The following is a 27,133-nucleotide window of genomic DNA, read 5'->3' as shown; positions in this document are numbered from 1 at the left end:
CTATCTTGCCTCTTAACAGGATGTGGCGTGACCTGTCCTGGGGGACTTCAAACAGTGGTGGCACTGGGGACTTGTGGCTTCCCCTCCTTACCCTGTAGAGTCCAGGGCTCCTGAACCCTACAGCTCTTTTCTCACTCCCTGCTCTCTGCAGAAACAGAGGTCTCTCTGCCAGGGCCAGCAGCCCTCTAGCATGTGCTGGAGGGAGGACACTAGGAAACTCATCTTCTCCCAGAGAGGAGACTTCAAGCAGCAGGAGGAGGTACAGCAAAACAAGAGCAGGTAAGGGCCATGCCTGGTTGCTCAGAGCAACAATGGCACAAAGATGGCGTTCTGCAAACCAAGGTAGCTGTGGCAGCTGCAAATAATTTTTGTGTCATTTGGTATTCCAGATTGGGATATCAGTGCATTGCCGCTCTCTAGTTGTGTTGGTTTTGTGGCAAAAAAGTGGCTCTTCGTATAGTCCACATTTTCCAATGCAGAGTTATGTTATTCTTAAAGTGCTTTCTCTGACTGGATGTACATTATGGTATCTTACCAAAGACTACACATTTTCCCTCATTTTTAATTTGAGAATTCAAGTTTTCCAAGTGTCATACTTCGTTCTTATCTTAATTTCATCTCACTATTTTGGGGCTCTTTCTGTGATTCAGCAATGGTAAACCTTTGTTCAAATCTTTGCCTCCGAAGTGTGGTACTGCCCAACTTGGTGTATTTGTGGAAGCTTGAAGTCAAAGGTCAACTCCACCATTCAAGTTGCTAATGAAAGTAAAAAATGCTAGCAGACAGATCAGATCTCTTAGTTTGATATACCTTCCTGTTGACAGGAAAACATCCACTGCACCGGTTTGGGAATCGCTTTTAAATCACACACTCCTCTCATGTTAATACCATCTGAGACCAATTTGCCTTTATGGGAGTGATATTCAAGGCAATGTCAAAAGCCCTACTGAAGTCAAAACATGTTTCACCTATTCCTTTCAGCACTTACTAAGTCAGTTATCTTGGAAAAGAAATAAATTAGGTTAGTTTGACATGATTTGTTCTGGACAAATGCACAGTGCCTGCTGCTCATCACTTTATTGTTATTTAGTTGGTTGCACACTGATTGCTGAACAGCTTGTTTCATTATCTTTCCAGATAACAAACGGAGGTTGTCTGACTTATAACACTTCACTCAGACACTTTGATAAAGATGAATAGCACATTTTCCCTTTTCATTACACCTGGATTTTGTTCTTGAAGGGCAGCATGTATTTGGGAAGAAAGAACCAATCCCTCTAAAAGACAGTATTCTCATCCAGACAGACAATGGATCTGAGTCGGTGGAAGTGATCTATGCTTGTATGTGCCACAGCACTCTGGCGTCAGGAGCCAGCAAGGGCCAGATGCTCCCTGAAGGAGAGGGATCCGAGTGCCATAACACAGCCAGCAGAGCAGGGATCTCACCAGCCAGGGCCCCATCCCACAGGATCTGAGCAAGACAAGCAGGGCAGGCCTGGATATGGAATCAACAGAGTCCAGATCGGCAGACAAGTCAATAGCAATGGGAGAGGTCTGAGGTCAACATAAGTTAGTGACTCAGGTCTGGTGATGGCAGCCAGAGACAGATACAGTCCCATCAGCAGCAGACAAGTCCCCAGCAGTGAGGCAGATCTGAGGTCTGGCCAGGAAGCTGGTCAGGGGGTCCAGGCCAAAGGGATACAGACAGGGCTGCCACACAGTTGTAGCTCCAGCTCCAGCAGAGGCAAGGCCTGCAGCCTCACCTGAAGTGCAGCTCCCATGTGAGGGACAAGAGAGCCCTCGCTGAAGCCTCCCCATAGCCCTGATGCCAAAGTCACGGTAGGGAAGAGGGGCAGCCCTCAGCTGTGCTGTCTCTGGGCCCAGGGTGCCACACCTCCAGAAAAGGGAATGATGCTCTTGGGGCCCTTGTCTCTGGCTGTGTGGAGGGCATGTATTTCATAACAGGACCCATTTTTCCAGTATAAACAAAGCCCAGGGTTGTGAGTGTCTCAAGGGAAGGAGGAACTGTGCTGGATGAGAGGCTCACAAGAGTGGTTTTGAGGTTTTTGTTTCTTTTTTTTTCTCTGTAGCACAAAAGCAGAAAATCTCCTTGCTGTTGGGAACAAAATATTAAAAAAGCCCCAAACCAGTAAAGAAATTGCATTTCTCCTGGTAACCATGGCTGCAAAAATATCCAGGATAGACAAAATTACAAAGGCATCCTCTAAATCATACTAACTTAGAAAGGGAAAGAGTATAAATGTATATAACAAACCAAACTGTTTGGAAACTGGATGACTTAAAATTACTGTTTGCATTATGTAGTCTCTGTCTTATGTAAGCTCCTCTGCAAGTTAATAGATGCTGTAGATGCTCAGCTGGCTTCTGCAGAGATAATGCCACGTTTTCAGGCTCTGCTGAAAATGCAGTGTGAAGAATAACAAGAAGTGAAATGTAGACATGCTTTAAAGATGTCTGATAGAACTTGGTCTGACTTTTCTTACAGGTGGCCAAAGTGTTTGAGAATAGGCTGCTTGAATGAGAATTGTTTCTGGCTTGTATTATATGTGCATGTATTAGGTATTTAACATTCATATTTGATTGTAATTAATAATAGCAGAGAGGTTTAAGAGGTTTCAAAAGAGAGGATTTAATGACGCAATTATGCCTTTATTGTTTTTTTTTCTTCAGTAGGCCTTGTTCTTCAAGACAATTTAAAGCCATGTTAAGAGAGAATTCCAGATGTGCCCTTGATTTATACCTTTGGCTTCCAAATATTCAGACCAATGCAGATTAATGAATTGCTTCACATGGATTTCTCTTCCCATAGGCTGAACTCTGATGTTCACTTTCAGGTGCATGTGGTACCTATGGTGAGTGTCTAGATAGAAACTGAAGTCCAGGTGCAACCTCCACATTTGCAGCACTTCATTAGAGGCAATTGCTGAGAGTATTTCTCTGATGCTTTTTTCTCCCCTCATGATTTCAATCTTCTTGTATCCCATGCAAAACAATTCCTTCCCTCAATACATTAACCAATACCATCTGCAACTTCACATGAATGTTTTTGCAGTGATGCTGGTAAAGCCAGAATTACCTTGATGGGGACCTTAAGCACCAGGAAATCTTTGTGAAAGGGAAAAAGTTTTGAATGAAAGATTGATAAACCCCATGCCTTCACTTTCCAGCTCCCACAGACAAAATATTATGCTCACACTGCAAGACAAAATGTTAACTCTAACCCTTTGGAGGAATTACATCATGTCTTCACCTATGTGGCAGGGAAGTGGAAGATCTGTTGCATGTTCTGGGGTAAGTCTATAGGGAATATATTGCACTTGTGCGTAAGCTAAATGAGTCGTTTCAGAACTACCAGGTGCTTTATGAAAACCAGAAATTCGTTGTTGGGAGGGAGGTACAGTCTTCCTCGGTGGCACAGCTAACGAGATCTGTTGGTTAAATTTAAACAAGAGTCACTCTTTAACTTCGTATCACTTTAATTTCATGGTTTGTGTGACATTGTGTTCTGAACCACCCGTAGCAGCATCTGAAATACATTTTCACACGGGGAAATTTCCAAGGCTTCCTCAGAGCGACATTGAAAGATGTCTTGGGAGGGTATTTGCAGCGAGGAGGGAAAACAGTGAAATGAGCGAGTAGAAAAATTAAGGTGAGGCGAGAAGGAAGACGAGTGACAATGTCAGGAACAGTTCACGTGGAGTGGACTGGAGCGGCCAAGGCACTGCTTTACTTGAACGAAGTGGTGGGGGGGGGGCAGCCCTGAGGGAGGGCGGGAGCAGAGGCTGCTCCCTCACAAAAAGCCCGAGCGGAGCGGGAGCCGCGGACACCGCCGCTGCCTTTTCGTGCCGCGGGAGCGCGGCGGGGGCGGGAAGGAGGAGGCGGAGGCGGAGGCGGAGGCGGAGGCGGAGGCGGAGGATGTGGCCGGGCTCCGCTCCTCCCTCAGGGCGGGCCGAGTAAAACCGCCTCCGGCCGCGGCCTCTCCCGCGCCGTGCGCGGCCGTGATGTCGCTGCTCCGCGGGCCGCGGCCCCGCGCCGCCGGCAGGAAGGGCCCCAGGAAGGCGGTGGTGGCCAAGCGGGACTGGGACGTAAGTGCTCCCCGCTCTGGGCTGCCGGGCGGCCTCCGCTGGGAGAAGGGCCCGGGAGCCTCCGTGCCCGCGGCTGGTGGAGCCACCGCCCTCCGTAGGGGCTGCCCCGAGGAGACCCCCGGGTTGCGTGGGGGTTCGTGCGGGCAGACACGCTGTGTGCAGGGGGACACGGCCCCTCTGGGTCCCTTGGCCCTGCTGGAGGCCCGGCCTCCTGCGTCTCCTGTGGGAAGAGCGCGCCCAGGCTTGGTGGAGGTGTTTTTTTTGGTGGCTGCCTCGCCGAGGCTGGAACGCTCTGCAGCGCCATAAAAGTGCACCGGAGTGTACTGTTAGGCTAACTGTATTGTATTTTAAAAGTTATTTGGGGTTTTTAAAAAATATAGCTAAAAAAACCCAGAACAGTTTGCTCTCAGTTATGACTTTTGACCTGTTCCCTGGTTCCTGTTCGCAGAGTACCGTCCATGACTTGACAGTGCACCGTGCAACTCCTGAGGATATTGTAAGTTTAATAGCAATCACTAATCTGTCCCTGTGGCGAGGGCATTTAGCTGCTTGTCTGACATAAAAAGTGCTTACCATGTTTACGGGGATATCTTCTGCCAATGTTTAATCTCCTTTTTAAGCTTCTGAACATGCTGGCTCTTTAGTGCTGGTTTTTTGTTTTTGACATTGAGCATCCCCAGGTCTGGCAGTTGGTGTTTCTCAGTTTTCTGTTCCCACTGGGAAGCAGTCGCTGCAGTGTTTATTTCAATAAACTGCATGCCATCATAAAAGCGTAAAAAGGTAAATACATGACAGCTCAGTGGATTAGTTGAAGGTCTCATCTCTGCTGGGAAGGACTGAAAGATGTGCTTTATCTGAGGAGGCGCTCTAATTCTGAAAATACTTAATTTTTATTTAAACAATTTAACACAATTTCTTTATACTGAGTGATCTGTTCATTGCAAAGTATGTGGATTCCATTTACATTTTCTTGGTAGCATTAATTACCAGGATGGAAGAGGCAGTTTGAGCTATAGGTTTGTCAGGAGAGATGGTCACAGCAGCAGAGAGAGACTTGATTCTACAAGTGTTTGGCTTGATAGCTTCTAGAGACTTTAACAAGCTCCTCACACATTTAATTTCTTTAATTTGTATTTAAACTATATATTTTTGTATATACCTTGTTGTTAGAAGAAGAGAAACACTATGTCCGGTGACTGACAGTATTAAATCAGAAGGCATTATGTCTTTTTATGCACCTTATAGGTAGTAGTGTTTGGGTTTTGCCTCCCTTTACAGCTGATAAAACTCTTGCTGAGCAAGGGGTGTAGGGCAGGTGGAAACAGACTTTTCCCATTTACCTTTGGAGCTGCTTTAAATTTGACTGGTACTGGAGGCCTTTTACACTTGTGGGTGTTTGTGAGGCTGTCATTGGTACTACCATGAAGTTAACATAAATAATGTTCAGTGCACAAATGATAAAATCAATAGGAGCTTGTTAGCATTGCCCGGCAAACTTTGCCTAAGATTGATTTTTGAAATGGTTTCTTTTATGTTTCCATAGCTGCGTCGCCGTGAAATACACAAATCAAAAAACAAAGCGCTGGCACATCTGGAACTCCAAGAGAAAGCACTGAACAGAAAGTGGAAGAAGCAAAAGCAACTGGATTTGGATTCCTTGGAGAAAAGGAAATTGGCTCTGATGCGTGAGGTGAGAACTAAATTTGCACTTGCATCCTGCTGCAGGTGATCTGCAGCAGTATTGGAAAACTGCTCTTGCACATAGAGCAACAGTTGCTCCTCTTGTTGGATAACTTAATTTTGTATATCCATACACTCCGTGTGCTGCATGCATGCCGTGGTTGGAGCAGACTGCCTGCCCTACCAACTGTTATGTATAGTTGCACATTTGACACATGTTGCCTGGCTGTGCCCTCTGTCATTCTGCAGGCCTCTTTTCATCTGAACAGGAGCTGTTTGTAGAGTTCAACTGTTGTAAAAAGTTTGTGTGTTCTTTGGGTTCTCATTGCCAGCTTGCCTTTTCTTCCTCGTGTCTAGCATTTTTCTTTGATGCAAACATGAACGTTTCTGGGAGGGACGCTGCTTATTTAAACAGAGAAAGTGCAGAGTCAATGGGGCTGAAAGGGTGAGGCAAGAAGTTGGTAAGGGAGGAAAACTGACAAAGATTGATGAGCTGTGGCTGACAGGCTTCTCATCTGAGGATTGAAAAGCTTGTTCTCTCAGCATTCTAAAGTGCTCTGACTGTAAATATATTATTTAATTTGCTTTTGAATATTGAACTGTAGCAGTAAACCTAAGCCTAGTTAACAGAGAGAGTAGCTGGCACTGAAAGGTGGTGGTAGATCTCGTTCTGTTTCACATAGCAGGTCACTCCTTGCCATGTGTTATGAAAACTAATCTGAAAATTAGCTTTCAGACCTCTGTACTTGAACAGACAGAGAATTCTTCTTGTTGGTAAAGAATGGTGACGAACAATGTTCACCTAGCAGTTAAAATAAACATGATCTGGTAGTTCTGTAAATGTGCAGTGGATTAACCATCACAGACTTCATTGTTTTGTCTTCTGTAATTTTTCAGAAGTCTTTTTCTGATCTCTGAGAACATTCAAGCATAGACAAACAAGTAAAAATACTTAGAATTGAAGATCACCACCTTGTTTTCTATTTGACCCCAAATATTTGACCCTATTTGACATCTGCGGTCACAGTAGAATTTTTGTGTTATGGATATTTTGCTAATCAAGCCTCAGACTTTGACTTTTGTTACTTAGGTACTTTTCTGCCAAGTGCATTTCAGCAGAGTATTCAGAAAATCCCCCGTGGACCTCTAAATGAGTTTCCCTAAAGTAGTAGCAGCCTAGTTGCAACAATGCTTCCATGCAGAAATCAATTATGTGTCACAAAAGGTAGATTAGACCACCTGTTCTAAGATTCGTCTGGACTACCTATTATGTGACTTCATTCTTTTGCAGATGTGAAACTCATGTTTGGGAAATAGTCTTCTATATTTGTTGCTGTTTCTAATGAAAGTGCACAAATCTCAATTCCTCCTGAGTGGCTCTGCCCTTTATATTTAAGATACTACTTTATGCAGTTTGCTCTGTGTCTACTTCTGAATCAGAGAAAAGGAAGACAAAAGGAAAAGATACCAGGCACGATGAAACAGATCTGGCTGTTGCTGTTTGAAACGTGGGCATCCTCTTGTGAGTAGAGAAAAACAAAATAAGTAGAGGAAAGTTACCATTTCCCCCTCTCCCTAGCTTAAATCTTGTTAATTGCCAGGTCCTGTTGTTCAGAGTAACTGTGGAGACTCTGTGTCTCCCCGTAGAGCAAAACCACTGCCAATTGTTTCCTTGTCTCTGTTACCTTGGTGATCTTTTACTGCTGTCAGTGTAACTTTCTAAGCCTCTTGAATCCTCCTCAACTGCAAAATACTCGGAGACAAAAGCTAAGAAGGTGCTGCTATTAGTGTTGTTTCTCTTGTAGTTGTGTGTTGAACAGAAAGACTTTACAAAAGAGTTACAAAATGGATAAGCAGAATTTTAATGTTTTGGGGATTTGTCTGCCTAAAAATCTGAACAAAAAAATAATGTAAGTTCACCTCTGTGACTGGGGAGTTTGAACGTGCAGGTACTACACTGATTGGTCCTGTAACAGCTTATTTTTTAAATAATGTTAGTGTATTGCACCAAAGGGTAGTGCTGAATGGGTTATTGTAGTGGGGAGATTTTAGGATGAGTCCAGTTTTTATTTTTCTTTGGTAACAATCTGAAACAGGAGGGAATGTGATTTTTAATGAAATTCGTAGGTGGTACCAAACTGGGACAAAGTACACTGCTCAATGAATTTGTTCAGGGTGTGTAAATGGGCCTAGAGGGGTTACAAGATGATATCACTTTTTCTTCTCATCACATGCAAAGGTGAGCTAATCTACCTTGGGAGCAATGCTGTAAAAATGTTCATAACGTGTTCAGCAGGAGGGTAGAGCTTAGGAACCTGCTGATGCCAAAAAAGATCTAGTGAGGAGGGTAAAAACAAACTAGTCAGGATAATTTTTCTGATTGTACACATCACTCTAATTCTAATTGCTTTCAGGAAAGGAGTAATATAAACTTTTTTCCTTTTTTTCTTTCTATATTTTTTTTTCTTCTGCCAATCTGGTATGATGACTTTGTCAAAAAACCTGCATTGCTTTGATGTCAGATGGCTAAATGGAAAGACAAGATTTAGTTTGTATCAGGTATGAAAATTCAGTAGTGGTCTGGGAAAGGAGATATGTGAAGTGATTGAAAGATGAATATTCACTGATTTGCTAAATGATTATGAGACTAATCTGCAGTGTAATGCAAGCTCAGAAGACTAGAAAAACACGGAAACTCAGATATGTAGGGAAACTTTGTGATGTAACAAAGCACGTAGTAAAATAGGGGGTTGAGGAGAAACAAGTGAAATGCCATGTGCTAGAATGTTTTGTATGAGGCTAAATGTAAGCCAGCAAACTTACCAATGGACATTGAAAGGAACTCTGGAGATAATGGCATAGAGTGCTCTGAAACTGTTGCAGAACAGTCTGTCTTATGATTCCTGGGGGAACAAAAATTGTCACTCTGTTTTCAAAGACATGAGCCTTTTCTGGGAGGTCTTCTAAAGTACTTGTAGTCTCTGGATCAATTTGATGAACCACGATGAAGTGGAGGTCACTTATATATCTCCTCTCAGGTGTTCAAGAATAACCACCTTCTCCCCAGGTGGTGGGATATAATTTTACTAGTTTTCAATTTCCAGCTTTGTGAATGAAACCAGGAGTCAGTGAGGAGTTCTAAATTGTGTTCTGCCTACAAAGCCACATCCCCAGTCAGCTCCATTTGGCTCATGGTGGCTGGATGCCTCTTGCCTTGCACTGCAAGACATCCTTCCTTAGGAAGCACTTGTTGTGATGGACTTCAAAAGCTAGAGAGAGACTTTGGGAGAAACAATTTGAATACAGAAGCTGTATCTTCTGGAGATTCCAAAAATGTCTTCTGATGCCAGATGCAGTCAGCTGTGTTTACCTCTGCTGGAGCTTTTGGTGGTATGTGGCTTAAGTTTTAGGTAGTATTTTCAGGAGCCAAGACTGAGTGGAACAAGTCTGCTTGAATTGGTTTGAATCTAATCAAATAGTACATGTTTTGGGTGTCAGATACATGTAAGTGTTCTATGCCGTAACAACTTTGAGATCAAATGATTTGAGGATGCATACTGATTTATTTTTAAATTGCTAGATGTGTCTTTATTTTGATGAGCGTGTCATAAATACCCAGCTTCTTGTGTTAGGCTGAGAGGAGAAGGGAGTGAGAGGATTTGTTCTAAAGACAGTCAATTCTGATGGAGCCCCAGAAGTAATAACTATTTAATTTTTCAGAAAAACAGTATGAATTCTAGTTACTCAGAATGAAGTATGGTTTTTTGATGTATCTTATTTAGGATCTAATTGCACAATACCAACTTGGCAAACGTTGTCCTGTTGGCTGTTCTCTTGGTGACAGTGTGGAATAACAATACCAGAAAGAAAGGAAAAAACTCAGTCTGCCCAGTGTAAAGTTTCCTTATACACTGTACTTTCAGATTCTGTCTGATCAGTACCGTTTGCAAGATGTATTGGAACGATCTGGTCAGGTTATGGCTGTGGCAAAAGGCTTGTTTGGGGATGCTCCTCGCACACGAACAGGTAGAACATCTCATCTGTATGTGGTAGTACATTTAAGATTATCTCTTTGCTTTCCATAAATAGTCTTGCTTTGCAAAGTGTTCTTTTTAACTGCTTTCATCTCATCCTCTAACATAGTATGATTGATCCTGCTCATATTGCAGGGGAGGGTGGCTGATGGCTGGTTATTCCACTGTGGAATTTCACATCTTGTACTCTGAAGCACCTCATGCTCACCATTTCACAGCCAAGCTACTGGCCTGTGCAGGGCACCCGTTGGAGCTGCTGCAGTGGTTCTCATTGCTGCATGGGCTGACTCTTTGCTCTTGGATATTGCTGAAGATTTATCAGCAATTCCTGAATGAGGCTTTTCTTAATATGGCTTGTGGATCCTTGTGCTGATGGAAGGCTGGACTGGCTGTCTGCATGTGAAATCTTAAACCTAGGGGTTTTTTCTCTGTAGGCTGCCGTTCTCTTTTGTTCCCAGTGGCTGTTTGATCCTGCAAGCTGCTTTTGCACAAGTGTATTTATGCAGGTGGGAAGGACAAAAGCCGGGTATGTGGCCCAGTGTATTTAGTTAACCCTATGGTTGGTCTTTGGTTGTTGTTTAAAGTGACATCCCTGTGACCCTTTTTTTGTGAAGTACAGGAGCTTGATTTTCAGTACAAAGTGCTGCAACATAAGTACAGACCAAGCCCTCTGTGTTCTTCCCTGTGTTGTCTAATTCCTCTAGGTTTCCCTAATGTAACAATGGCTCCTAACTGTGACCTAGAATCATCTCAAGGACCCATTGTACAAAAAAGTCATCCTCCCAGTCAGCTTTCCATCCTTAGTGAATCTGTCATGGACTCCCAGGTAACGTATGTTTTGTTCATGCATGTCCTGTGGCTTTTTTGCTTGCACAAAATAAGAATATTCAAAGATAAGAGTTTCCAAGCAGAACTAAACAGGTTTTTGTTGATAACATTCATAGAAGACAAGGTTAATTAGAGGCAAGTTTGTTTTGTGAGACTCTGGAAATTGTGAATTTTTGATTTCTTAACCTTTGGATATGAGAAACAAGCATCGTTATGTCTTGTAGAAGCTCTCTCACATTAGCACACCCTCCCTTTTAAATTCTGGAATTCTCAGGAAGAGTACAATGTAATTCTAGTCTAAGAGAAGAACTTCTGTATCACTTAACTAATTGCTACATTTCAGATTTACCAGTTATGTGTGAGTATATGGGGACACAGCCATTTGTACCCCAATTCACTCCATAGCCTTGATGAATCCTACAAATTTAACTTTTACTATTTTGCATTATTTTGCATTTATTCACGTTTGTTGTAAACAATTTTAAAATTGTTTAAAATTTAATTTAGTTTGCCTTTGTGTTCTGTTTTCTTTTAATAACATGTTGTACCAGGAATGCTCACTGGGGTTTTGAGAACAGGCATATGATGCTCCCAGAAAACTTCCCACTGATGAAGACCAAACAGGCTGTTGGGAACAAAAGTGATGGTGTCATATTCCTGTGGTTCTCTACTCCTGTTTCCTACTAACTTGCACAAATATCTGTGATTTGAGCTGTAGTACCTCTGTGTTACATATTTTGGTGTGGTATTTGTTTTTCAGTTTTTTTAATATGAGGAGTTAACTGCAGCATCTTTGTAAGCTGTGTCACTGGATGCATGCTGCAGGATAAGCTGAAATTTTTAAAAGAAACACGTACTGATTGTCTGCCAACCTTCTGTGAGTTCTTCTTCTGTGCCTACGACAATCATAATTAAAGGCTCTCTGGTGAAACCTACCCAGAAGCAGATAAACCTGGTTTGAGGAACCCTAATTCCAAATTTGGTTGCTTGGATTTAGCTATAAATGTAGGACGTAGGATTGTATTTTGTTCTGGTTGCATTTTACACATAGAATATAAATGTAATTGTGGAGGTCTCATTATGAGGTTGTTTACCTTGTAATGACTGACTTTCGAATGACTGAAATTTTATAAATGCTGTGATTTAGGTTGCTTTTCTGTATTTTGCCTGCTGTATCTGTGCTTTGGTACAGCCTTAACAGCTTTTATTTTATCCTCTAGTTTGCATGGGTTTTCATATTTAATATAAGTCGTACAGAGAAAAGGTTGGATATTGGTCACTTGCTGTGTTGTTTTCAGAGACAATTGTCAGTATCAGTATTTCTTAGGTACTAAAGTCCCCCAGAACTTCCCACAAAGGGTTTGGGTTTTCTTTCTGTGTGGTATTTTTATTTTAAGTATGTTTTGGAGGGGAAGACTAAAAGAAATGTTTTTGGTTTTTTTCTTGAAACAATTCCTTAAAATTGGTCTCTTAAGTTATTCTGAAGTCCCTTTTGTTTTCTTTGTTGTCTCTTGAAAAGGCTCTTAATGAAGAGGAGGAGGAAGCATTATCAGAAGATGGACACCATGACATTTTGGGTTTCAAATCCAACATCAATTCTGACAGGTCAGTATAAATACATCCATTCAGGTTTTCACCTGCTTTACACTGGAAACAGGTGGCGTTAAAAGGGTGTTGAATGGGTACAGTTAAGTCAGTTCTTCTGTTTCCCTTTGCCCTCCTTTCCTGATCTCAGAATTTCAGGGAAAGGCCTTGTTGTAACATTGAGACTGGGAATGAAAGTGAGCAGGGATCTCACCTGAGCAGTTGTAGATAATTCTAGAAGCTCTGTCTGGACAGATAATCTGGAATCATGCCATTGTCCTGTTACAGTTCACTGTTATGCTTGTTTTGAATGCAGGCTACTTCGGTTGTTGAGAGAAGAAAATTCCTTGGTGAATTCTCAGCTGTGGGTTGATAAGGATGTGAGAAAAACCACCTTATCAAAGGAATCAAATGTGCCTTTGACTCCAACAATTGTTTCTCCTTCATTGGATCAGTCAGGTGGGATTTACTAAATCACAGCAAATTTGTTAAGCTCTTCACAGGATCCTGTCTGGAATTCCTTTCCTGGGTGGGGGTGAGAGACAGAAATGTATGCTAATTTGGCTCAGATGAATTTCCAGACTAAAAAGCCAGCTCTTAACCATAAAATTACTCTGGAACGTATTACTATTAAGAACCTACCTGAAATATTTCACGTGTGCATTTTTTTGTTTTGTTTTGTGTTTAAATCAGCCCTCAATGCTACCAGTGTAATCAAGAGAACCCGTTCAAGACTTCAGAATGAAGATGAAGAAGAGTCTGTAGACTCCACTGACACTGTGAGACAAGTGCTGAATCCAAACTCAAGGAAACAGAAGCATATTGCAGCAAAGAGTTTAGTACTTTTAAAAATAATATACCCTTTGTCCAAGGTCCTTTAGTGTCATAAGAAAATGTGAATTGGAAGGGATTTTTGGAAGTCATTGCAGGGCTAATGCCAAAGTTTAGGTGGTCCTTGAGTCTTGAGCATATCTAAGGATGGATGTTCCACAGCTCCTTGCCTACTTCGCCTGTGTTCTGCATGTTTATCAGCAAAACCAAGTCTGTAGGAATCTGGGAACCTTAAATACAGCCCTTTGATGCTGCCCATTACTGTGCTGGTCATGGAGTTCTCTTCAGGGCTTTTCTAGTTCTGATACAGGTTAAAATGCATTTCAATCCCCAGATCCAACACATATTTGTATGAGGGGACTGATAATCAGATACAAGCTGTAACATGAAGGGATTGTTGTAAGAGAGTTGCTTACTAAAGGTGAGAAAGCGGGTGATGTGGGTTAGCAGTAGAAAACTATTTCCATGCATTTAACTGGAAAGGAGAAAAGTACAAACAGGAGTATCCAAGAGAAAGGCACAAAGCAGTCATACTTGGGAGGTACTGTGGCTGCAGAAAATGTGGTTTTTGAGGATCTGAAAATAGGTGGAATGACTGGGGGACATTCTTTGATGGTCTGTTTCATCTTACAGCAAGAAAGGGCATTTCCTTTGATTTACTTCAATAAACAATGCAATTTCATTGGTACTGGGAAGATCTCTATACAAGTTGAAATTCCAGTGACCTTTTTTTTCTTTTCCTTCAGTGAAAAGAAAGCAAGCTGCACAAAACTCTGCAAGACAGAAGAGAGGTGATTCTCCAGGTAATTTAATCCAGCCTGACCTTCAGAGGGACAACAAACCCAGCCTAGATGTTCTCAACCACATGATCCATGAAGTGGAGCATGAACTGGAGGAATATGAGCGATGTACAGGTCGTGAGGTCCAAAAAAAAGAGAGAAGTGAAGGCCTCTCTGGGTTTACACTGTCACTGGTGAACGCTCTCTGTCGTTTGATGCGCTACCTCAAAGAGGTGAGACACTTAGAACTGCTCCTGGAGAGTGAATGAAGGAGGGTGTAAAGTTACTTGACAGATGTGAACTTTGGTCTTTTCTGGCTTCCAGTCACTTTACATTGTACTCTGATTATCACTGCTTATTGCTTGGCTTGCATGCAGTTAGGAGTTAAAACTTCTCCCAGCTTTTTGTTGGGAACTGGTTTGTTAGGAATTAGTATCCCTGGTGAAAATGGAGGAGTTGACCACAGTGAAAGTCTCTGTGTCTAAGAGCAGAAAATGCCGATTGAAGTATTTTTAAATTTGTTATTTACATATGCTCAGAGTTGTAGCAGGGTATTAACTACAGCATTGTTTACAAAATCATTTTCTTCCTTTGCCTCCCAAAGGTGATGCTATTGTCACTGGAGCAGTGGACCCAAATCCCCTATTTTCGTTGAGGGATTCCTTAGCCCTCTTTTTCTATCCATAACAGCAACTTTACCTTAAGGAAGAATGACCTGAAGTGCTCACTGTTACAGTGCACAGCTGGGAGTTAATGGAATTCCATAAAGAAGACCACCTGTGTGCCATGTAGAAGGTTTTTTTTAAAGAAGAAAAGGAAAATAAAGTGTATTCTATTTCATCTGTATCCCAGAGCTATCAATAGGCAGCAGTGCCTCCCAGATTCATTTGGTCTATGTGACATTTTAAACCTGATTATCACAGTTCCTGCACTCTTAATGGGTGCAGCAGAGTATATTATGGAAATCCTAATGCTCTATTTCATAGCAAAGGTCATAGATCTCTAATGTATGTGGAACTGTCTTATTTTGGTTCCTTTTCAGAGTGTATAATAAGTGAAAGGGGGAAACCCATCTTAGGTTAAAATTCTATTTTTTTTTCTTACTGGATGTATGATAACTTAATCCTTGTATTACTCTGTATTTAATCTGTATGAAAGAATTTACTTTGATTAAGTCCTGGAAGCTAACAGTAAATAATCAATCCAAGAGTGAACAGCAGCTACCAGCAGGAGATGGACTTCAGCTGAGAAAGTCTTGTGTTTTAAAGCAAGTTAGTACTGCTTGGCCTTGGTTAAAATTGTAATACCAAAACAGGGAATTAAAATTGGTTCTTTTACAGTTATAAGAAGGGGTCTTAGAATTCCAGTAAAATGTTTATTAGGAATACATCGATTTAATAGCATCAAATTCATGTTGTAAATGTAATGGCAGTTATAATCCTATTTAGATTGTCTTTAATCTGTTTTCTACAGAAATGAGTTATTCCTGAGCCTCAGACTTCTTCTAAAGCTAATCCCATGTTTTTTCTTGTTACCATTCCATCCTTCCAGAAGTTGATTATTGCTTTCAGAATTGTCTGCAACACTCATAAATTTACTACCTAAATTCTGAAGTAGCAATCTGAAAAAGTCACTCAAGCTGCATAATGTAATTAATTGTATTCAGGCTTGCTTGAGATAGACACTGCATTCATAATCTAAAGTGACTTTTCTCCTTTTCGGGGAGGTTTAATTACAATTAGAATTTGAGAATTTGCTGGGAAGAAGTACACCTTGTCTTGAACTTTTCCTAAAACCTGGTCCCTGTCATGGCAGACGTAAATCAAGCACTTACGTGCACCGTCTGTCTTGCCTAGCCAGCAGAGTTAGCAGAATTCCAATGCCTGAAATATAACTGGCAGTGCCTTTTAAGAAAATGGCTTTGCAGGGGATATTTTAAAGGCCCAATTTTAGTTAGACAGTCAGTCTTCATGAGGTTTCAAAGATTTTAGATTCTCTTCATCATCTTCCAGTTTTGCTGCAGAAAAGCAGAAGGATTGCAATAAAGGATGTTGCTTAATTTATTCTCAAAATTGTATCTAAAAAGTAGGAAGAGAAACTTGAATTTAGTAATATTTCATGAAATATTATTATTAAGTGATTTAAAAACCAACACCTATAAGAAGGAAATTGTGAATACAGAAGAGGCTAGAGAAAAGGAGAAAAAGAAACTTCTGGTATGTTTGCGAAACCATACAAAATTCTTGAAGGAAAATGGATAAGTCTGACTTGGTTTCTAAACTAATTTTTGTATCAACTTCCAAATTTAGAATGAATCGTTCCCTCCCCATCCCTATTCTGCTAAGAATACTGTTTCTTTGCCAGGCCCACATAGCAAAGAGAGTATGGGCATATTCCCTGAATCTGTGCTCCTCTGTTCTCCCTCTCTGCTGCATGTTCTGGTGCAGTGGTAAAGCTCATGTGGTTAGTGCCACATCTGGCAGTGGGCTGGGATAAAGATACTTCTTCCAGGGTAGACCAGACCCAAATCCTACCTGGTGGTAGGAATGGATATTAACCTGATATTTTTCCCCATGCCTAAATGTAAGACAGAGCTGCTTGGCAGCTTTTGCTCCAAGACTAGGTCAGTGCTGTGCAGGATTAGTAGATACAGTAGCTCATTCAGATGATCTAAGGCATCAGTAGGCTTCATCAGTGCTATCAGGGTAGAAGTGCTTATTTTGTGCTTTGGTTTCTGAAAAAGAGGGGACCATGTACAGTTTTTTTTAATCAATTTTCTGAGCCAGCATGCTTCACTTGGATCAATACAAAAAACCCTGTTCTCTCTAGCTGGAAGAGAAATGGAAAATGGATGCCTTGTCTCTCATATACTTCAGGGAGGTGTGTCTAGTAGCAGTGTCTGTGAGTTAGTCTCAAAAATATTTATTCATTCATTTCATGTGCATGTAGAGCTGTTTTGTCATAACACTTCTGAAACCCTCTAGAACTTTTTCTCTCTAATGGAAAACATTAGAAAGCAAGTACTTTCTCCTTACTTAGTCAAATTTGTCTTCATTAATGAATTAGGGAAGCTAAAGAATAGGCACAAGCAGAACAGGATGCTGACAAGCATCAGTACACCTGGAATTATTTGATTCCTGCATGAACATTCAGTGACTTAAGAAACTGTATCAGTGCAGAAAGAAAATGCTTGTAGTTACATCCTGTAAAAATTGTAAAGGCAGAAGAACAAGGATGTCTAGGATTCCCTACAGTGTCCTGAAGTAATAAAGAAAAAACAGTAAGCTCTCTGACAGGTCTCAAGCCCTGACAATTGGATTTTGTCATGAAAGTGATGAAGTCAATTTACAAATAGTGGGAAGAGTTGTTACATGATGATGTCATAATGACTTATTCCTGTTTTCAGATATGAGTCTGGATTGGTTTATAGTAGGTTTTTGGGTTTTTTCTCCCTCTTTAGACTGAAATGCAGCTGCATGAGAAAGAGATGATGAGGCAGCAGCAGCAGGAGATGTTGAATGAACACAGAGAACTGATTGATGCTCTGACTGCAGAAGTACTTCAAGTAAGGGAAGAAAACATTACTATGCAGGTACTGAGCCCCTCTTGCTCCTTACCCATCCGGATGACTTGTTAGAATTCTGAGTTCTGTTGCAAATATGGGCTGAGATGCATTGTCTCATGTTCTGGAGATTTTAACAATAAACAGAAAGAAAATGATAAAATTGAATGAGGAGCCTGAGAATTACAGTAGCAGGTATGGGTATGGAATGTTTGGAAAATTGTGTCGTTTTATATAACTTCAAAGCCTGAGAAAGTGCTGGTTCTGTGAAACTGGGCTTTACTTTATCCACCTACAAGTTTAGGCACGTTCCTTCATAGTCCTATACTGTTAACACTACTGGAGCAATAAGTAGATGTAATACCACATTTTCCTTTTTTTAGTTTGCAGTGCAGGTAGATTTGATCAATGGCTACATTTGGGAATGGAGGGATTAAGAAACCTTAGAAAGGAAGTGAGGTCATGAGTAAGAAAAGGGAAAGCAAATAATTTATAAATGAGAAACATGGAGACAATAGTATTTAATACCTCACTGGAATCCTACAGACTCACGCAGTAGTATTGAGAGGCCAAATTTCTTCTCAGGGCTGCTTGTAGTATATAATTTTCTAATTTATGTTGGTAGAACAAAAATTTCTGTAATTCTGTGTATGTTTTTTTTTTTTCCTCCTTTAGAAGAAGCTTCAGCAATACATGACAGTAACAGATGAAAAGCTGATTTGTCTCACACAAGCATTTAAAGGCCTCCCTTTGGTAGAACCTGAAAGAGAACAAAGTCCAAAACATTTTGGAATTGCAGGCAAAGGTCCAGCAAACAGCCAAGGTGTGTACATGAATGTGTGAAGGATGAAAGAAGAGTTGTGGCTAATTTATCCCTGTAGTGGAAAATCTGGTGTTTAATAGATGTCTGCTTGCACAAGTACCTCTTGCATGAGCGTGAATGTCACTTCTGTAAATTCCCATGCCATGGGTTCTGCTGGGAGCACAAGCAAAGGAGGAGAATAGCTTTCCCCCATTAAGATGGCTTCCAAAGTCAGTTTCATTCTGAGGGTTGTGAAAAAAACCCAGAAACCCAAAGAAATCAAACCCAACAGAACCAGGATCTCAGCTTCCTGTTGCTGAGCAGGCTGACAGTCTGAGACTGGCTCTTCCATAAGACACTGGAGGTTGCTGCTGGCCAAAACAGCAGCAGCTGAGGCCCAGAAACCAACCAGTCAGAGAGGTCTGGTACTTGGTGTTTGTGACTTTGTGAGAGGGGAGTGACCAGCTGAGTGCTGTGTGACATGGGGACAGGCTAAGCTAAGGCAGCAGCATTGGTGGCCAGATTACCCAAAGATGATTCACCTTGGACTGTTAACCACCTTTCACCACTGAGTTTTCTCCCAGCTGTTTTTCCTGGTTGGTTGTTTAAATGCATTGCTTTTGCTCTCAGGGTCAGTAACTTCTTGTGAATCCCAAGATTTCTCAGAGTTATTTGTATTCCATAGTTAAATGTTGGTTTTGTGAATCTTTTTGTACCTAAAAGCTTTCTTCCTGGAAGAATTTTCTTCTTGGAAAGAAGCCACATACCAGATCCTTTTTATTTTGTGCTTGACCCAGGCCTTGTAAAAGCAAACAAAAGGAAATCATCCCCCAAAATACAAAATCCAAACAGTCAGAAAAGCACCCCTCAAAAAAACTCCAACGTAACACCCAAACCTTTACATTCAAAAATTATGCGGCACTAGAATTTCCAAATCTTCTTTCCTTACATTCCTTAGTTAAATACAGAAGAATAGCTTTTTTTTTTTTTACTGACAAGATATGTCATTTGAATTAAATGATAAGAAGATCAGCAGAGCTCCAAAAAGCCTTGAATTGTTTTCTACACCATTGTTGCCATCAAATTTATATTACGGGGCGTTAGGACAAGTGCATAAGTCTGAGTTTCCCAAGAGAATGTTACCAAATGCAGGTCAAATACCTGTTCAAGTCACATATCTGTAAGTCTTGTGCATGAGCTACAAACAGATCTCATACTACTATCCTGAAATTTTGAGGCTATGTGTAAGTGTTGTACTTGCTCTTATGGCCAGTAAAAATTTATAATATGCTTGAGTGAAAGAATGCTGTTCCTGCGGATGAGAGAAAAGGTAGGAGTGTGTGTGGAACATCTGCTACTCTAGTCTGTCTTTTCAGATACCTGAACATAAGAGTTGTCATTGAGATTTTTTCCTATTTCACTATGACTAATTTTTTTTTTCATTTGTTTAACTTTTATCCTTGGTTTGTTTTTTCTTTAGAAAAACCTGATTTGACCTGTTCTGAGCCCAGAACTGGTGCAGGCAATAGGGAAAATATGCTGAAATTTCCACAGGGAGAACTACCTTTCACGTTTCCTCCAGGGCCAGGTGCCTCAGGTGATATGAGACCTGGTAGAAGCTTCCCAGCTCACATCTTCCAGCCAGCTGTGCTGTTGTCACCACCTCAGCAGAAGAGCAGTCAGGAATTGTCTTCCTTCCAGAATGGTGAGATCTCTGACTGCTGTAGACCTAGGAGTCTGTGTTGTGTGTTAGTGTTTCAATCTCACAGTACCTTTGAAGATGTATTTTCTATGGAAAATTTTTAATCTGTATGCCTAGACATATTGGCCCTATAGCTGGAATATCCTACTGCTGCACCCAGATATGCGTTTCTTTTGTTACTATGCCTGCTGCTAGACAGCCTGTACACTTCCTGTTTTCCATGTCCTGGCAGCAATCCTGTCAGTGGCAGTCCAGACTGACATTTTTATTTGGTATTCATTTTGATTATCATATCTGTGTGATTGCTGAAGCTCTTTGTCGATGACCTACAGCACATCATTTCAGATTTCCATCTGCTGATGGTGTAATCCAGCCTCCATCACCTTCAGTGGTGGGACCACTGAAGCCTGGAACTTCTGTTTCTGCAATCCATGTTGCAGACACACCAGGATGTCTGTAGGCTGTGTGCTCCTGCTTTGAGCCCATCTTCCCAGCAAAGGGTTTTTTGGAAGCTGTGGGAGCCAGGTTCCCATTGGGTTTCATTTAATACACAGGAAGTAGTTGAGGAAATTTTGGGTGAAATTATGTGGTGCCAGATAACCAGGTAGCTCAGTCTTGTGTCAGTATCCATAGGCTCTAGGGGTTTCATATTTTTAGCTCAGTTCTGGTGAACGGGAGGAAAAAAGTTCATCAGGGTGATTAGGGAAGGTATTTCTCATTTATCCTTACTGAAGTGAGCAGAAGGAAGCACCCTTTGTGATTCTCAAAATGAGCTGTTTCCTACTGCAGCTGTTACTGTAACCACAAGCATCCCACTGAACATGCCAGGGCCCTGCATAACACCCTTGTTGAGAGGCAGATAATGGTTGCTGACAAGAAGGAGGGTGCAGGAGTGGGTTTTGGGGTTTTCCTCCTTTTTCCTCCCTTTCAGCTGTGTTGCTTTGTAAGCCTTTTCCAAGACAGAATAATAACCAGAAGTCCTTTCGATTTTTAAGGAGTTAGCAGGGCAATTGGAAGTTTATGTCTAATTCAGCCACTTGGTGGGCTTCTGTGCTGTGAGGAGGTACATAAAAAATCTGGAAGAAATGAACTAAAGGTCTTGTTCTACAAAGAGCAGTGTCTGGTTTCAGTCCTATTGAGAGCTGTCAGATGTCTTTTGTCAGTTGAAACAACAATGCAGAACTGTATTCCAAGACTTCTCTAAAATACATTGTTACTCTCTTAAGACTGATGCTAAATAGCTCAACAAATGTTCAACTTAATGAATGTTTCTTTATGCTCAATGATTCATAAAACACACTTGAGTGTAAATTTGTAAGTGTTCATGTCTGCTCAAGAGGCTAAAGCTTGTGATGGATTGGGCTATTGGTGTATGAAGCATAGAAAATCTAGTTTTGGTCACAGAATTCAACTTGGACTTAGCATGTAGCAGCTGACAGTGCTGTAACTTGAGTCATGTCTCTGTGGTGTGTTATCTCTTTGCTGATGATGATGACCAAAAAAATACCTAACTACTTTTGTTGGCCACAGTGCTTTCTCTTTAGGGGCTGAGTAAATAGTTTATTATCATGCAAAAAATCTTGAATTTTTTTGTTTTAGTATCCTAAAAGTTTTGTTAATAACCCAATATAAGTATCAGAACTGAAAAAAAAATTAGTTTATCAAATAAGGTAACTGAATTTTGGAAAATAGGGGACTAACTAAGAAGTAGTATTTGATCTGTCAGCTAAGAAATTGAAGACAATTATCTTCTTCTCAGGGACTTCTCTCTCAATCTCTAATTAAATCATTTAAATGTAAGACTGTTTGCAATAGGGAATACTAACCTGGTGAGTTCTTACGGCAGGATTTTGCATGGACTGGATTTGATCAGTAATATAACACCTTTCAGACCAGATGTTCAATTCAAATTCCTGCTTGATTATTAGTAACCTGATGCAATAAAGTCACTGTTTCCTCAGTGAGGATCACATATCCCTGTCCTTACTCTTCCTTCATTTCGTGTTTGTAGTGTTTGCAGCCATTTCCCAGTCTACTGAAAGAGAGCCATGCAAGGAAAGGAGCTTACCTTCCTCCCTGAGAACACAGAGCACAACTGAGGAAAACTGTCCCATCTCTCGAAGGCAGCCAGTTCCTCCTGCAGCCAAAGACTTGGAGAGTTCCCACAAGAAAATCAATCTGTCCTGCCCAGGTGACACTGGGAAAAACAGCACAGCTGAAGAGTTACTTCAAAATGGTGATCTGCTGGGACAGATAGCTGAGCTCACACGGCAGAATGCTCTAATTAAAGCTCAGCTGAGCAAATTCAGAGGTGTCTCTGGAGACAAAAGTGATTGCCTACATCAGCCAGACCCAACACAAAATGCAGATCCTAGTCCAGACTCTTCACAAGGGCAGGTGAGAAAAGGAAGGATCTCCCTTCTGCTTTCCTGTAGTTTACTGATGCTTTTGTGTCTTTCCTGTTGGTTATTATTTTCATTTGTTTGCTTGAGGGCTTGTGATTTTTTTTTTTTAAGTTATTATTCCATAAACAGATCAGCAGTAGTTCCTCATATTGGGCCTATGTTGTATATGGGTTCTGAGAAGTGTACAGCACATTTATAAGTTTAGGATAAGACTATTCTGCAAAAAGAGGTGTGCTCAGTGCAATGTGATCAGGTGTACCTCTTGTAGTTTGGGTAATATTAGCAGTGAAAGCACTGCACCAACCCACAGGTTCTCGTCAAGCTTGTAAAATGCTTATTTAAAGCCATGTCATACATATCCTCTGCTACCGTGACCCTAAAGCACATGAGATTAAAGTTAGTGTAGATATATCTTCTGCAAATGTTTGATGATAGTGTATGTGCTTGTTGGGTCTGTCTTGTCAGTCCTCTTCTGTGAAAATCCCAAAGATTTTGGGAAAGAGAGACCTGGAATGCTTCAGTTTACATGGAAAAACTTTAACCTGCAACTAAGCAGTTATTCCCAGTGAGTGAAGTTGACATCACAAAAACATCCCTGCCTTTGCTACTGTCTTGCTGTTATGTGTTTCATCACAGTAACTGATTGATTGTTCAATTAAGGATCCTAAAGATTTAAAATTTCCTCATTTAAATGTAGGCTGATAGTGTTGTCACTTTCCACATTGTGTTATGTTGTGTAATATTTAGTCATTTGGTTGTACAGGGTGCTGCAAACTTTCAGTAAGCGGTGTTTTTGTGGAAGCAGTTGCTGAGAGGGAGGGGAAGAGGTCAAAGCAGATCAGGCCTGGCTTAAAGATGAGCTCCAGGACTTTCTGCTAGAAACCTGCTTTTGCTTCCCTGAATATGTCTCTCTGATTAAGTATATTCTTAATTGTAGTTAACTGCTGGATGTTTGGTGGGTTTGGTTTGGTGGTTTGTTTGGGGTTTTTTTTCTTTCTCAAATTATTTGGACAATAGCTGTATTTTTCCTATGTGAAGGAAGACCAGTAGAAAGTATTGTAATGTTTAATCAGTTAAGGACTTAGACACAGGACAGCAAAAGGGACAAAACCAGATTTTTCACAGGAACTGCTATATAATTATATTCACTTTCAGTTTGAAAACTAAATGCTTAGAAGTACTTGAAATATATTGTATGCCCTCCTTGAGGGTGCCAGTTGTAAATTTTTCATTGGAAGTAATTATCCCATTATCCAAGTAGAGTCATCTCATGGTATCGAGGAGCTTGGAGGAAAGAATAGCAGAGCTGAACCGCCAGAGTACAGAAGCACGGGATAAACTCTTGCAGTTGATAGACCAGCAGAAGTCAGCTGCTGCTGACATGGTCCCTCCAGTGCTGCCTCCTGTTCCAGCCCCATCCCTGAATTACACTGGTAAGTACCCAGCCTCAGGAGAAAAAAAACCTAGTAAAACAATGTTTTTCTCCTTTTGAGAGTCCTTATCTTACTGTATTAGTGGTTGTGGTCAGCAGTACACTTGCTGTTAATGACTGTGTGGGTACAAACACTCCTTACTTTGGAGAGCTAAAAACACATCAGCTAAACCTCTTCTAAGTTACCTTCTTAGTAATTAGTCTGCTGCAAGTACTGTGCTTCATGTTAAATCTGTTCTTTGCTGCGTTCTTGTCTGAAGAACAGGTACTGCATTTGGACATTAGTAGGAATTTCTCCACAGAAAGGGTTGTCAGGCATTAGAATGGGCTGCCCAGGGACATGGTGGAGTCACCATCCCTGGAGGTGTTAAGGAAAGACTGGCACACAGTGCCTTGGTCTGTTGGACAAGGTGGTGTTCAAAGGTTGGACTCGATGATCTCAGATTTTCAACTTCATTGATTCTGATAGTCACTGGTGGGCAGCACTGGGCTTTTTAACCCATCCTCTATTGTGCTGCAGAATCTTGGGTGAAAAGACTGAAGTATTTATATAAGACTTCTAAAAATCATGGCAGAGTGGTTATCCTGTTCTCAACCACATTTTAGTTTTTGGTCTTTTGGGTACTCTTCCCATCAGACTGTCTTGCTCAGTTACTGCCAGTGCTAATAGAAAGGGATAACTGGAGCTTCCAGTCATGTAAAGAGATAAGTTAGCTTAGGGAATATTCTTGCTGATTCAAGATTCATAGATTAGCTGCCATATGTAACTATAAAAAAAATTACTTTCTAGGAGGTCAGGGCTGCTTTACCTTTTCATGGAGTCATTGTCATTACAAGCAGAACTGCATGTGACCATGTACACATGCTCTATCTGGGACACCTGTCCTTTCCCCTTGTGAAACCAGAGGGATGTATAAAGGGGGAAGGACTTGGAGAGAGGAAGGAGGGGGAGGAGGGAACCAGTGTGTGTGCATTTGCATGCAGGTGCAGATGCAGTGACTCATGGGTTGGGTCATAACACTTTCAGTGCTTCTTTGGCTGTTGTCATGTAAATTCAGCATGGTAAGTAAAATCTTAAAGGAACAAAGGTGAGAGATCAGAAGTCGATAAACCTCTAATTGCCAAAAACCACAGAAAATTTAACCATGGAAGAATCATTCAGTATCTGTGAGCATTGTCTGTAGTTGCTCTGAATATCTGCTCCCCATGTCAGTCATTTTCAGAAAGTGAGTATGGGGTTGATGTTTAACCTGATGTTTTACTTCTGGTCTGTATATTCTATGCAATTGGGAAGAGGTTGTGATACCTCTGAAAAAAATGGTGAAGTGTATGTTGTTGTGCAATGTTGCTGTGTTCTCATCAGAATCAAGCAATTATTTATTGCCTAGAACATGCAAGGAGGACAGTTGAAGTCTCTGTTCCTGGGGCAGTGGCTGTGGACAGCTCCAAGGATGACAGTGTTTCCCATGCCAGTATGACCAGTATAAGAAGGTAAAAGTTCACCCTTTACTATTTCATTTTTGTAGTATCTTAATTACCCATGCAGCAGAAATTGAACACAATGGAGAAATTGCCACATGCTTTTTGGCTTTGTGGGTTTTCCCTGACTTTCTCACATTAAATCTGTGGAAGTGGGACAAAGGTCTGTCAGCTTTTTCACAACTTCCTTGGTTTTTATTTAAAATATCTGCAATCTGACATGAGACAGATGACCTGTGTTGTTGAAGACTGCTGATGAGGAGTCCTAACTCAGGATCAGAGATGCTGTTCTAGTAGTCACGTCCATTTTTCGCTTTTTCAATCTTATTTTGACTATTTCCAGGTCTGTAGGAGACTCCAGCAAGCCTTGTTCACCTTTAAGTGCCACGTCAGAAAGTGCCAAATTAAATTCTGTCAGCCAGAGACCAAAGGTGAGACTGAAAAATTTTATTATGTTGTCATAAAAGGAAGAAGATGATCATAATATGGATGAAGGGAGGAGAGCTCTGTCCTGTTTTAAATATCCTAAGGCTAGTATTAATCAATTCATGGCAGTTTGGATTATAGACTATTGGTAGGAAGAGACCTGAGAACTAGTGACATTCATTATTTTCTGCCACAGAGTTGTGTACAAGTGAATAACCCTTTTCTGCTGCAGCATCTTTGTGTGTTAGAACTGGAAACCTTTGGAAGTCTTTCCCTGGTGGCTCCAGAGAACCTCAAGCCATGATTATGATGTACTGGTAGAGCCACAGTCAAGAGGCAGGCAAGCTCTTACCTAGCTGTTGCACAAATCAGTTGCTGAAGGATGAATAAATCCAAATGTAAAGAAAAAGCCCCAGTCTAGATTTCTGACTCCTGATGTGCAAAGAAAAGGATAGCCCACAGTGAGATGCTTTCACAGGGAACTCTGCAGGGGTACAATCTGATAAACCAGTCAGAGAGCTGTTAATAGGCTTGAAAGCAACCATGAGGACATAACCTACTTCCTGGTGTCCAAAACAACCTAAATTAGGAGTGATAAAGAGAACAGAGTTAGGGTCTAGGACTCCCTATCCTGACAGCAAACTATACATCCCCAGAGGCAAAATTTGAAATTATTAAGGTTGAAGTAGGTGGTGTGACTCCCTCCATGGTGCTGATGGCAAACAGTCCTAACACACAGGTCTGTGGGAAGTTTACTGTGTATGAATCTGAACTGGTTTCTTTTTTTACAGGTAGAAAAGCAGAAAGAAGAAGGATGGTTTGCATTGTCAATGCACATTATGTAACAGAAGCTGAGCTCAAGTCCTGTATTTTTTAAATACTTTTTTATGGACCACAAATAAATCACAATTTCCCTCTACAGATGTACGGTTTAACTCTGAAGTGCTTTCATGTCAGTGCCATTAGTATGGCAAGGTCCATGTGCTTATCGTATTTGTACCCTACAGAGCACTCTAGGAAGCCCTGGGAATGAGTTTCTGAGCTGGATGCATTGCTGTGATCTTACACCTTTTCACCAAAAATTCTTTCCTGAGGTTGTAAACTCAGGCTGCTAGAGCTTTACAAGTGAGGACCTGGTTGCTCTGTTAAGTGTGCTGAAGGCAGGAGGTTTTAGAAATGGCCTGTGAAACTTCCTGGAGCATTTATTTGCACAAGATACAGGAATAAAATGTCGGGGAGAACTGAGATGAGGGAAGGTACCTGTGTTGAAAAGGAACCTGGAGATTAGGAAGCCGTTCTGTTTCTGGTGGATAAGGATTTGTTCCTTCTGTGGTGTCTTGGGAATGTTTGTTTTTATCCCATACCATTTTTGTTTCTTTGTGTTGTGTCCAGGGTGGTCACTGCCGCCCCCTGGCTCCGGGATTGTTGTGATGGGTGAGAGCCAGACTGGGATTTCCTGTGAGAGTTGGGAGGGGAGCAGCCA

General features: G+C 41.2%; 1 protein-coding gene across 6 annotated transcripts; it reads left to right on the top strand.

Annotated features, from left to right (window-relative positions):
- The first annotated feature begins 3,973 nt into the window (after positions 1-3,973).
- SPICE1 (spindle and centriole associated protein 1) lies at positions 3,974-26,577 on the top strand. Of its 6 annotated transcripts, XM_010396058.4 has the most exons (17): positions 3,974-4,106; positions 4,555-4,602; positions 5,650-5,796; positions 9,710-9,812; positions 10,525-10,646; positions 12,168-12,253; positions 12,549-12,691; positions 12,926-13,066; positions 13,810-14,075; positions 17,303-17,434; positions 18,080-18,227; positions 19,687-19,911; positions 21,920-22,305; positions 23,575-23,746; positions 25,134-25,236; positions 25,568-25,655; positions 26,442-26,577. In XM_010396058.4, the coding sequence occupies exons 1-17, from the start codon at positions 4,023-4,025 to the stop codon at positions 26,493-26,495; spliced, it is 2,448 nt and encodes an 815-aa protein (XP_010394360.3). In that variant the 5' UTR covers positions 3,974-4,022; the 3' UTR covers positions 26,496-26,577. The 6 variants fall into 6 exon arrangements, with proteins under 6 accessions (XP_010394360.3, XP_019139478.3, XP_010394365.3 ...); XM_010396061.4 differs by lacking the exons at positions 3,974-4,106; positions 4,555-4,602 and adding an exon at positions 7,078-7,308 and having other exon boundaries at positions 5,713-5,796; XM_010396062.4 differs by lacking the exons at positions 3,974-4,106; positions 4,555-4,602; positions 10,525-10,646 and adding exons at positions 7,078-7,308; positions 8,309-8,345 and having other exon boundaries at positions 5,713-5,796.
- Positions 26,578-27,133: the final 556 nt, after the last annotated feature.

Source organism: Corvus cornix, chromosome 1, assembly GCF_000738735.6.
Source record: "Corvus cornix cornix isolate S_Up_H32 chromosome 1, ASM73873v5, whole genome shotgun sequence".
Taxonomy (NCBI): domain Eukaryota; kingdom Metazoa; phylum Chordata; class Aves; order Passeriformes; family Corvidae; genus Corvus; species Corvus cornix.
This window is presented reverse-complemented; position numbering and strand designations above follow the sequence as displayed.

Coding starts and splice junctions, on each gene's coding strand:
- SPICE1 (XM_010396058.4), top strand. CDS start 4,023: ATGTCGCTGCTCCGCGGGCCGCGGCCCCGCGCCGCCGGCAGGAAGGGC. Junction 5,797..9,709: donor AATTGGCTCTGATGCGTGAG/GTGAGAACTAAA, acceptor CTGTACTTTCAG/ATTCTGTCTGATCAGTACCG. Junction 14,076..17,302: donor TGATGCGCTACCTCAAAGAG/GTGAGACACTTA, acceptor CTCCCTCTTTAG/ACTGAAATGCAGCTGCATGA.